This window comes from Bos taurus, chromosome 10 (genome assembly GCF_002263795.3).
Source record: "Bos taurus isolate L1 Dominette 01449 registration number 42190680 breed Hereford chromosome 10, ARS-UCD2.0, whole genome shotgun sequence".
NCBI lineage: Eukaryota > Metazoa > Chordata > Mammalia > Artiodactyla > Bovidae > Bos > Bos taurus.
In genome coordinates, this window is record NC_037337.1 from 42689143 (window position 1) to 42702092 (window position 12950).

The 12950-nt window shown below is 38.6% G+C and overlaps 1 protein-coding gene across 6 annotated transcripts in view; it reads right to left on the bottom strand.

Annotated features, from left to right (window-relative positions):
• The window catches only part of POLE2 (DNA polymerase epsilon 2, accessory subunit), a 31874-nt gene that overhangs the window by 15389 nt on the left and 3535 nt on the right, over window positions 1–12950 (bottom strand). For all 6 annotated transcript variants that reach the window (XM_024997539.2, XM_010809253.4, XM_010809252.4 and 3 more), the window contains 6 exon segments: window positions 9696–9771; window positions 7376–7453; window positions 7149–7242; window positions 3526–3600; window positions 995–1078; window positions 353–409 (listed from right to left, as the gene is read on the bottom strand). In XM_024997539.2, the coding sequence (XP_024853307.1) occupies window positions 353–409; window positions 995–1078; window positions 3526–3600; window positions 7149–7242; window positions 7376–7453; window positions 9696–9760 (453 nt within the window). In that variant the 5' untranslated portion in view covers window positions 9761–9771.

A 12950-nucleotide genomic window follows, 5' to 3' on the forward strand; every position in this document is an offset into this window, starting at 1 on the left:
GTGGGTTGCCATTGCCTTCTCCGACATTCAAAGACTACACATTTAAAACTCTGAATAGATTATAGCTTAAAAAATGTTAGGTTTAAATATCCTCATATCTGATTCTAAGATGTAATACTGAAAATATAGATCATTTTTAGCATGTTATAAACTTTTTCAGTGATTTGTCTGGATACAGCAAATAAGGAGGAATTAAACATTTTTGTCTCTAGTTAGGATTATGTCTCTAGATTCCTACATCACCATATGGAAGTTACACTAAGTACCCAATTAGGTAAATTTGAAAATGATATATAATCAATTTCCCCAATTCATTTAACACAGATTAAAAAAAAATAAAAGTGAAGGATATAGCTTTACTAAGATCCAGTTGTATTGTTCCTGTAGGGTCTTCCAGAAAAAATTTTCCCTAAAAAAAATTAAAAGAAATATGTCCACATTTATGTAAAAATGAATACTATGGCAAAACAATTAAGATACTGACAATTTTGACAATAGACTATAGTAGAGAGTACCATGGATTTTTTTAAAAATCAGTAATTCCAAGTCTAGGCTTTTCCATCATTTAATTGAGACTCAGAGTCCTCAGAGGTATCAAACAATGACTACTGCCGATCAAGAGATGGCAGCAGGGACACTTGCTGGCTGCCACAAGAGGGACCTCACCAGGTGCCTTCACCTAAGAGAGCCAACAGCATCTCCCAGGGAGCAGGATGTGGTCTGCATCTTTGAATGCTTAGAAACTGAGAAGTCAACCAGAGATTACTGGGGAACTAATTTTAGGCTATGCAAACTGGTGGCTTGTCTAAGACACTCCTTTCTGATGTCTACTCAGGAAACCAAATGCAAATGAAAAAGTTATTTGGTAACTGAAGTAGATGCTTTCAATGAAGAATACATTCCGGTGCCCTCTGTAAAAATGCTGTATTTAACTGACATTTCATCAGTTTGAAGGCTGAAAATAAAGGATGGATACTTATCAAGTTTCACTTACCTCTTTTAACTGGGTTATCATCCCAAGAACAATCACATCTCCAATTTTGCTTGTACTGCCCAATAGGGTTTCTATTGTCTTAAGCTAAAATAAACAAAATAAACTCTTAAGGACTGAAAATATGTTCCTTTAAAAAACTAATCTTTTTTTTATAAAAATAAGTAAATTTTGAGTGCACATTGCAGTATTTACACCTATTTTACAGTAGAAAATCAAATAAAACTTAGAAAATATAATTTTATCCTACAAAAAGCTAAAATAGCAACTGATGATGTCTTGGAAGAATTACGCCTAAGAAACACCATGTCAACATAGGCCCTTACCAATGACTGAAGTTTCATACCATATTATTTTGAATAATGATAGGTATATTTATCTTTAAAGTATAGAAGAATATGAATTTTATTTGTCAGTCTCTTCAGCACCTGCAAATTAGCGGGCTATTTAAAAGGTTATATTCTACTGTAACTTTATTTAGTATTTTGAAAGTATGTCATTATTACTTATATTCTCAATTTGATCATTATATTTTTATCAGAAAGTTAAAGGTAGTAATAATTGGGGCACTATTTTAAAGAGATCTTTTCTGACCTTTTCTATACATATAATCCTAACAATATATTAATACAAACATACATAATTTATAAACACATACCCATACAGTTTGTTTTATTTGCAAAGATGAAATCATATTATTTGTATTATTCTTCAACTTAACTTATCTTAGACATTATTGCATTTAACTATATTTAGATATACTTCATTCTTCTTAATGGATAGAAATATCTATAGTATATATACAACAATTTACCAAACAACTTAAAGGCCATAATCACAATATCCCATAATAATGTTAACATATGACACTAAAGTTCTCTTTAATAACATGAACCTCAAGCGACACAAGAATAGAATGTTCATTTTAAACAATTTTTTTAAAATGAAATACTTGGGAATAAATCTGAAGAAAAGACATGTATCCTAAAAACTGGATTAGGTAAAGATTTCTTAGAAACAATACTAAAAATATGAGCCATAAAAAAAAACTTATAAGCTAGACTTCAACATAATTAAGAACTTAAGTATTTCAAAAAGACCGTTGAGAGAATAAAAAGACAGCTTACAGAATGGGAAAAATATTGCAATTCACAATCAGTAAATAAAGCAACACAGGAGTACAAAACTATAACAGTGAGGATGCCATATTTGTAATTTGCAAAGGTAAAATGCCATACAGGGACTATAAATGGGGATTTTAATAATATACCAACAGGGATACAAAACTAAACAGCCTGGAAAGATAAGAAGAATAATAAATTATTTAGCTAAGCCTTTGAAGGAAATGGCAACCCACTCCAGTATTCTTGCCTGGAAAATTCCATGGACAGAGGAGCCTGGTAGGCTACAGTCCATGGGGTCGCAAAGAGTCGGACACGACTGAGCGACTTCACTTCACTTCACTTCACTTTAACATTACTTTGGCAAAGAGGAAAGGTGAAATAATGCTTCTGGGCTGTAGGTGTCTGAGTTGCTATAGGAAATCTAATATATATGAGAAAACACATAGATAATCATTGGTAGAGAAATATAAATAATGTCAATTTCCAAAACTTAATATTTTTTTCTGATAGCAGAAACTATCAAACACTATAAATGTTTTCTCCTCATGGTGCTGCCATCAAATGCTTAATTTAAGCATTATCTAGTATTACTGTTTTAGTATCTATCAGACTGCTCATCATTATGAATTCTGATCTAACATGGTAGAGAACTGAATGAACCTGAGCAGAGCCTGGGCTCTTCAGAAGTTATGTGGAAACTCATAGAAACGGTGGGGCCTAGCCAGAAGGAGCTAAGGACTGTCCCCCAGCAGGGTTCCATGTGCTGAAGCAGGGAACAAAGCCACTGATAGACTGACAGGAACCAGGTATGTGGCTGGAACAAAAGTGACGGTGCTGTTTGGTAACCGCTTCCTGAAACGAAACGGCAGAAGGAGCACACGTGGCAGGAAACATTCCCCCTCTCCCTGGACGACACTGTGGCCTGTCTGCGCTCTCTCGTACATTCTATAAATGTGGTTTCCTTAGTGCCTTCAGTAAAGTTTTCACTCCAACTGATATAACACGTCTTGGCTGAACAAGTGTGTGGTGGTCACTAGATGGCTGGACTGGGCAAAGAGCAGGATTTCAGAGTGGGAGTGAGGATGAGATGGGTAATGTTGAGTGAGGGTTGGTCAGAAAGTCAGCAAATGGACCAGGAGGACTAGGGTTCTGTCCTGGTGGTGAGAGCCTCTCTGGGGGCTACCAGCGTCTCAGGGCCTGACCCAAAGAAGGAAGTAGATGATTCTGTTAGAGATTTGTAGCACCCAGGACACAAGGCACGGACTTTCCCAAGAGGGGGTACACACAGGTCAGTTAGCTAGACAGTTATCAGTGGTTCATTTGCATTTAAAATTCAATAAATTAGAAATAAGCAACAAATATTAAACTTGTATACTTACACCCCCTGAATAATAATGATAACATTCTAACCTGGAATTTGCTTCCACTTTCATCAGGGTGAGAACCAATCACTGGAGGAGTAAATAATTCATGTCTGTGGGTTCTCTAGAAAAAAGAAAAATTCACATGAATTACTGAAGTGAAAGTGAAGTCGCTCAGTCATGTCCGACCCTCAGCAACCCCATGGACTGCAGACTTCCAGGCTCCTCCGTCCATGGGATTTTCCAGGCAAGAGTACTGGAGTGGGGTGCCATTGCCTTCTCTGTGAATTACTGAGGCAAACCTTTAAAACAGAGCGCTATTCATTAAAATAGCACCCTGACAAACCATTGTTCTTAAATTAACATTACTATTATTTATTCTCAACAAATTTGAAACCCCACATACTTTAATGTACAAATATCTAGAAGTGCAATTAAAAAAAAAATTAAGGCTTTTTAAAAAAGGTCTATTGTGTACCTGGCAGTAATGCACTCTGGGCTGATATGAAATGACAAACTAAAGCTGTCATCCTCAGAGGCAGGGGCCAGTGAGAAAGAAGTGTCAACAGGTCATAAGACAACCAAGGACCCTGAGAAGAAGGGGCCATTCAATGAGATCCTAAATGATAAAAAAGATGCTGCTAGTAAGAAACAACAGGAGACTGAGACAAGATATTTTAGGCAGAGGAAGGGATGTGTCACAGAAGGAGTTAAGAGTCAAGGAGTGTTAGGGACGTGATATGAAGTTCAGTACAGTTGGATCACAAGGTGCACAAGTCAGACAATGCTTGAGATTGGCTGGAGTCTCTATTTGGGAAACTATGCCCCCCATACGCACTGTGGTACACAAAGTTTAGGTAGGGCAGGTGCCCTTCCCCCTCCACTGACATACCACCAAGATCTAGCAAATCAAAGTACTGCATCCCCTTGGCCATTGATTGGTTCAGGGTTGAATAAGTGCCTAAAGCTGCGCAATAAGTGACAGTTACTAGAACTTTTGAAAAAGAACAACTCTCTAAGAGTTACTAAGGCCACTAGTGGCCACCTCTGTCACCTCATAGGGAGAATTTGTTTGAAAGTAAGATGAATTTTTTAAAGTTGCTAGGAGATGGAAAGAGCTAGATGCCTCAGGACATCGTGTGAGCACCTGGCTCCAGTTGTGCTTGACACAGCTGGACTTTCTCCACAAACCAAGAAATTGCTTTGTCTGTTTTTGCCAATTTGAGTTTCCATTACCTCTAATAGAAAAGCCCTAACAATACAGACTCTGCATGCCAAACCAAGAAGTTAGGCTTACACACAATTGCAAACAACAATTTTGAAGTAGAATGGTAAAAGCAGATATGTGTTCAGGAAGATAACTGCAATAAAAATATGCGTGGACTAAAATTCAACCCTTTTAAAAAACATATGTATTTATTTATTTGGCTGTGCTGCATCTTAGCTGTCGCACAGGGGACCTTGGATCTTCACTGAGGCATGCAGGATCTTCAGCTGCAGCATGCAAACTTAGTTGCAGCATGTAGGATCTAGTTCCTTGATCAGAGATCAAACCCACCCCCCTGCATTGGGAGTGTGGAGTCTTAGCCACTGGACGACCAGATTCAACCCTTTTAATGAGGCTTGGGAGGGTTTAGTGACACCCCCAAATAATATCATAGGCTCTAACACATAATTTTTAAAAAGAAAGAAAAAAGAAAGTGGTATTTACTGAGCATCTTCTCTGTGAAAAGCACTATGCCAAATGTGGAGGAAATAAACAAGGAGTGTGCAGTCTGACAACAGGGCTACACACCCCGAATGCCCAGCAGGACCAACTCTAGTAACTGACACAGGAGACACACTGAGTCGTCAGCGGGTTGAAAGCAGAAAGAGACTGCATCCAACTGGAGATCACAGATGGCTTCGGAAAACAGGAGGAATCTGAGCGGGCCCTTCCAGAATGAGGAGGGTTTCAACAGTAGAGATAAGACAGAAGAGCAGCGAGAGAGTGAATAGTTTACACAAAGTCACAGAAGACGTGAAGAAACAGAAAAATTCCACGTTTCAGTTTTGGCTCCTCTACTTTTCTAAGGGAAAAGTAGAGATTAGGCCAAAAATGTGTGACTGGAAGACTTGTACTTAATTCAACAAGAAGTAAACTTCCTTGAAAGACTTGTGAGCAAAATCATTACAGGATCGGTGCTGAACTTTGGGAAGAGCAATCTGGTAGCACTGTGTAGAGGATGGAGGCAGGAGAGAATAATGTCTTCAGGGCTCACTCTCTTCAAGCTCTGTTCAGTGCTTACTCCTGCCGACCACTCTCTCTTCCTTGAAACCTCCCTGTGCTTCTGCCGTATAGCACCACCCTAACCTAGCCCCCAAACTTATCCCCTTCCCTTTTCCGTCATCTCTCAGGAGCTCAGCCTCACCTGTGACTCGAGGCAGATGCCCCCTCAATCTCTCCCTACCCAGATCTCTTTCTTTCCCTGCAGACATGCATCTCACCTGATATCCTGCTGGTGACCTGAACTCAACTGTTTGAAATAGAACCTGCCATCACCTTCCCCCTTCTCCTTTTCCTAGTTGTTAACTTATTATCATTACGCTACCCGTGTACTCTCTCAGGCTCAAAACCTTAATCATCTTTGAGTTTTCACTCTCCCCGTTCTTGTCCAGTCACCATGAAACTATGGCTTCCATGTTCCTGGACTGCCCCCTCTTTCTGCTCCCCTTGCCTGCCTTCATTCAGGCTATCATTTATGCCACGACTAATATCACAGACACCTGTAAGTCTTCTCTCATACTCTAATTCATTCTAAAATCTACTGAGAGAGGAAGTGTTCAAGGAACCTGATGTAATGAATAGCTGTGGTATTTTAAAGCTCCTTGTACCAAGAGAACAGAGTCCAACTCCCAAGAATGGCATCCAAGGCACATCCATGATTTAGCTGCCACTTGACTTTACAGCCTTATCCCATGCTACTCCTCTTCACAAGCCTTCCTCTCCACACGAAGGACTGAGTGCTCATCATTTCCTGCAGAGTCCACTTTACCTTTTGCTCTTTGTTCACACTGTTCGCCACCTTTCCCCCATTTCCACAAGATCAAAGCAATTAAGGTCCCTGTCAAATGCCATCGTTTCCCTGAAGCCGTCTGATTCTTCTATGGAATGCATCCTCTTTGTATTTCTTCTAAAGCATGTATAAAATTCTACTCTATATTTTATTTGTGCACATGTCTTCAACTTCATAGACTACAGTGTAGGAGGCAAATGTTGGGCTCAAGTCAGACTGACTAGATTCAAATCCTCATTCTACTTACTAGATATAGCCTCTGGGCTAGTGACTAAACTTCTCTATGTCTCAGTTTCCCCATCTGTAAAATGGGAATAATAGCATTTATACATACTGAATGTTGATATTATGGTGATAAAATGATAAGCAATGTCTGTAAAGTAATAAACAATGCCTGGCATATCAAAAGCATGTGAAAAATGTTAGCTACTATTTTTACCATCATCATGATTGTTAAAGTGTTTTTTTCAGATCTGTATCCTCTAGATGGTCTCAAACACAGAGAGCCCAACAACAGTCTACTGAATGACAAACTTCAGAGTACAAAAGCCCATCCTTTAGTTATTCCTGAGTCTCACCTAAGTTGAAACAGCCTCTTTCTCCCCCTCCAACTTACCTGGTGCAAAATTGTGTATCGTTCACGAAACAGCTCTGCTTTATCTCTTGCTGTCCCAAATAAATTTGGTGCAGGGTGGTTGGTCATTAATAAACTAGAAAAAAAAGAATATGTCTATTTATGACTATCATAATACACAAAGATAGATCAAAAATGAAAGACTATATACCTTCTGAAAAAAAATATACATCTGAAATTAGCTTAACCTCAATGGATGGCATACTTACGGAAGAAATTTTTTTCTTTCTGAATTGTACACAAAGCGTGGGATATCAAATGCTCCTATGATATTGAAGATATGATCTCTGAAAAACAACCCATAAGAACAAACCTGATTTACTAAAAAATAAGTATTCCAAGTGAACATGAAAACTTGCATTATAATCTTATGTCATACACATATACTTTCCACAGATCATGTACACAATTTTTTGTAGTGTCAAAATAATACAAAATGTCAAAGGTCCCTGTCAAATGCCATCGTTTCAAAATAATACAGCGTTTGTAGCCTGTATATTTTCCTCTCAGAGAAAAGAAAGCACTGCCAATACTCTCAAACAAACAAAAAATTTAATCTACTTCTAATTAATAATGTCATCTGTTGGAAAAGAACATTTATAATAAAATAGTGACATCTTAAAGAAATCTCTCCTAATATATACTACTTTTATAAGCTACAATATTATTTAAGGGTGTAATTCATTTCCAACTATTTTTTAATCCAAAATATCATGCAAAAGTGATCCAGGAAAAGATGTAAACAGAAAAAAGAACTGCCCCCCAAATTCTGACTATATCAGAATATTGACACATATAGTGTCAGAGAAGGGCAATTCACAAAATAATTTACCTTCAGACACTTGTAATATAACCATGTTTCAATGAGGTTAAATAGCACTATTCTCAGCACTACTGCATAAATATTCCAATCTAAAAAAAAACTTCCCTAAAATTATATCTATTTCCCAAAATGAAAATGGTCAAAAAACTTCATGCTCACCTGTTGGTAGCACCTAGTATAGAGAAGCAGAAAACCAGTGAACTTGAAGCAAGCCTTGATTCTAGGCACAGCACCATGGTTTTCTAGTGGATCAGTCTCAGCAAGTTATTTAACTTACCCATGCTCCTTATGCATCTATAATAATGAGAGCCTCTTCCTTCTGCTATAATATAATGACTTTCTGACAATTGGAGTTGCAAAGATCATTTATAATTCAGTCCCCACTCAAACTCTATATTGGCTGACAGTAGCATGGCAGCCCACTCCAGTATTCTTGTTTGGAGAATCCCCATGGACAGAGGAGCCTAGAGGGCTGCAGTCTGTGGAGCTGCAAAGAGTCAGACACAACTGAGTGACTGAGCACAGCACAGCAGCATATGAACAGCTTGACAGAAACAATGGGTAACTTTAACGCCTACTTTAGGATGATAGTCCTTATACTTTGATACAATCGTTTTGAATTTCTAATGAGGGATTTAGGAGCAAGTACTCTAGTATCTTAAACAATGAGTTGGCAAGGATAAAATTTAAATACCTTAATTTCTCTATTTTTGCAGCTCTAATAAGTTCTAATAGGAAAAAGATTAAAACTTTGGGATAGACATGTACATACTGCTATATTTTAAATAGATAACCAACAAAAACCTATCGTATAGCAAAAAAAAAAAAAAAGATTAAAACTACTGACCAAAAGGAGTAATGACTCCTTTCAATCATCTCCATTGCCCCAGTAGGAAAAAAAAATGTTAAAACTGTTTCTTTTCATTTTTCCCAGATGTTTTTGTTTCAGTTAAACCCTGTGAATTTGGAAAGAAGTATTACATTCAAAGGAGGAAAGGAAAGCGGTACACTTGGGAATAAAACCCAGAAAAATTATTGCCATATAAATTCCTAAGCTCTAACAGTATGAGACAGGGTAACAAGTCATAAAGCTAAGGTTCTACCCTCCTTGGCCATTCAGCATGTTACCTAAGTTAAGTCCCTGAACTTTTGGGACTCAGCCCTTTCCTAAGATAAAAAGTAAATTATACCTCTGAATAATCAATTCAATTCACCTGTAGCATATAAAATATTAAATCAGTTGGGTAAGTGGAAAAAGTCTGTCATGGTACAAACACATCAAAATCTCAAATCCTGAGATAAAAATAGTAAAGATGAGTCATGTAATATTGAGGTTTATAATGTAGTGAAGTGAAAGTCACTCAGTCGTGTGACTCTGTGACCCCACAGGCTATAGCCTGCTAGGCTCCTCTGTCCATGGAATTCTCCAGGCCAGACTACTAGAGTGGGTAGCTATTCCCTTCTCCAGGCAATCTTTCCAATCCAGGGATCAAACCCAGGTCTCCCGCATTGCAGGCAGATTCTTTACCATCTGAGCCACCAGGGAAGCCCAATGATAGCTTATAATGTAGCTATCAACAAAAAGAAACACAAAGAAAGAACCACTGTAGAAATGGTGACCACTGGTTATTTTCCCAAGAAAATAATTTAAAATAAGCACTCAATAACACTTCTGTACAGGTAAAAAGTGAAATTTGTCCACATACATAGTTTCATCTACTGACTGACTGCATTCCTGGACTGCTGCTTCCACTACTGATCGTTCAATCATGTTTGATGACACTGAAAAGAGAAGTTCAAAGTCAAATTTTAAAAACAGGCATACAATTTAGTTCTCTCCACACATGGCTGTTTTTCCTTAAAATAATCTGTAAACACTAAACCCAAGATTCTCATTACATAGGTTTTAAGAGGAAAAAGCATGTTAGGTTAGAACAGTAACTAACAAAAGTCTTATCTCAAATATCTTAATTTTCTTCTCTCAAATACACTTATAATACCTTGATACACAGTCAAATGCCTCAGCTTTCTAAATATTGTTTAGCAATATACATTCAGGTATACAAATGCTTCTGTAAGCTCCTAGGTTAATATGGTTACCTTAGTATAGCTTTTCATCACAACTGCTATGTTTCTTCCTTTTTGTGTGTGTGTGGCTGTGCTCCCACGGTATGCAGGATCCTAGTTCCCCATCAGGGATAGAACCTACGTCCCCTGCCCTAGAAGGCAGATTCTTAATCACTTGACCACCAGAGAAGTCCCCACAACTGCTATGTTTCAACAGGCATGAGAGTAACAGTAATAACAATAACTGCCACCATTTATTAAGCCCTTAGTAAACAAGTGACACTATACTCAGTACTTCACAAGCATTACTGGATAGATGTCTTATAAGACTGATGTTCAAGCCATGTCTTACAGGTGAGGAAAGCGCAACTCCAAGAGGTCAAATAACCTGCTGATGAACATAACTGGAAGGAGTAGAAAGCAACACAAACAAGAGCCTCTTTCCCGATTGGGTGCCCTTAACCACTGTGGTATGTTCTCAGGCAAAATGCCATCATGTGCCATTAATGTATACTAATTTTATAAAATTAATCATTTCTAAATTTTCAACTGTAAGGAAAATTTTAAAACAAAGATATATTTAAAATTCTGCCCTTAGAAAAAAAATAAAATAAAATTCTGTCCTTAGAAGTAAAAATGAGATATAATAGCAATTTCTCCTCTATCACAGAAAGTTTCCACCCATTTAACTGAAGAAACCGGCATCTGTACAACCTATGAGAGCAAGCCACACCCACCTCCCTTCTTCAGTGCTCTAGAAACTGGACATTTTTTCTAGGAGAAGAGCATTTCTCTTTTGTAGGTCCATGCTTATGGCAAAAGATTGAATATTTAACAAAAAGATCCCTCAAGAAAGGCTGAGGCAGGAAGGGAAAGTTATTCTCGCTCACTCTTTTTTTCCCTCAAACATTTAAAAATAACTAACTTGAGAAACCTGTATGCAGCTCAGGAAGCAACAGTTAGAACTGGACATGGAACAACAGACTGGTTCCAAATAGGAAAAGGAGTACATCAAGGCTGTATATTTTCACCCTGCTTATTTAACTTATATGCAGAGTACACCATGAGAAACACTGGGCTGGAAGAAGCACAAGCTGGAATCAAGATTGCCAGGAAAAATATCAATAACCTCAGATATGCAGATGACACCACTCTTATGGCAGGAAGTGAAGAACAACTAAACAGCCTCTTGATGAAAGTGAAAGAGGAGTGAAAAAGTTGGCTTAAAGGTCAACATTCAGAAGACTAAGATCATGGCATCTGGCCCCATCACTTCATGGCAAATAGATAGGGAAACAGTAGAAACTAGCTGACTTTATTTTGGGGGGCTCCAAAATCACTGCAGATGGGACTGCAGCCATGAAATTAAAAGATGCTTACTCCTTGGAAGGAAAGTTATGACCAATCTAGACAGCATATTAAAAAGCAGAGACATTACTTTGCCAACAAAGGTCCATCTAGTCAAGGCTATGTTTTTTCCAGTAGTCATGAATGGATGTGAGAGCTGGACTATAAAGAAATCTGAGCGCCAAAAAATTGATGCTTTTGAACTATGGTGTTGGAGAAGATTCTTAAGAGTCCCTTGGACTGCAAGGAGATCCAACCAATCCATCCTAAAGGAGATCAGTACTGAGTGTTCATTGGAAGGACTGATGTTGAAGCTGAAACTCCAATACTTTGGCCACCTGATGCAAAGAGCTACACATTTGAAAAGACCCTGATGCTAGGAAAGATTGAAGGCAGAAGGAGAAGGGGACAACAGAGGATGAGATGGTTGGATGGCATCACTGACTCAATGGAGATGAGAGGGAGGGACAGGGAGGCCTGGAGTGCTGTGGTCCATGGCATCTCGAAGAGTTGGATGCAGGGAGCCAGCGTGAGGAACTCTGCCCGTGGCAAAGGTCATGAGGAAGGAGGCTCGGCATACGCAAAGGCGGAATCGAGCCTCAGGAGTCCCCCTGGAAATTCTCGAGCATCTACCCCCAAAACCAGAGGCTGCCTACTTTATTGCTTTGTGCTCTCACCTACACCTCTGACTTTATGGGGGGCTGTCCCCCACCACCTCTTTTGGAGAAGGGGTTAACTTAGAGCTCCAGTTAATAATTTCTGGGCATAACAGGAGTGTTTCAACCTACAAACTCCTCTGAAGGTTCTCTAGCCTGCCTGACAGGTTTGTCCGGCCACATGTGATTGTTCACAGCCTCCCACCCGTGAGAGGCACGAGATGCTCTAAACTTTCTAAAAACAGATTCTTTTGAGAAGTTAGAAAATTATTAGTATAGTATTAGTGGGCTAGTTAGGAATTATACCGGTGGAGGGTTTCATTGTTGAGCCAATATTTGCTGCTACATCTCCATATCCCTTGCCGCTTATACACATTAATGAATATAACTAACATATGAGAGAAATAAGTATTAACCTTGATATTAATCACATTGGACCTTAGGCTAAGTAAATTCATTTCTTGATTATAGCCCACTGCACCTTTGCCCTGTAGGAATGCAAATTTATCTGGTGCCTTCGGAGGGTGGTGCTTGACTTAAGAAAAGTCACCTTTGGAGAAAGTAAGTTTTCTGGTTGACTAATCATAATCAGAAAGGGTCATAAAATGTTAGCAGGCCTCTTGGCCAGAAGATGATGTAAATCACCTGAGAACTTTGTATATCGGAAGGAATGCAGAAAAAAAGCGAGGTTTCAATAAGAGTCAGGACTGCTGCCCGAATGACTACTTTTGTATTACATCTCTGTGTATAAAAGTGGACCCTGGAAAATAAAGAATGGGATCAGTTCCTAGAAAGACTGGTCTCCTCATGTCGTTCTTTCTCTCACTTTCTGGCTGAATTCCCATCTGGAGTGTGGAGGCTCATCAAGCCTACTAATTTTGCCTGGGCTTC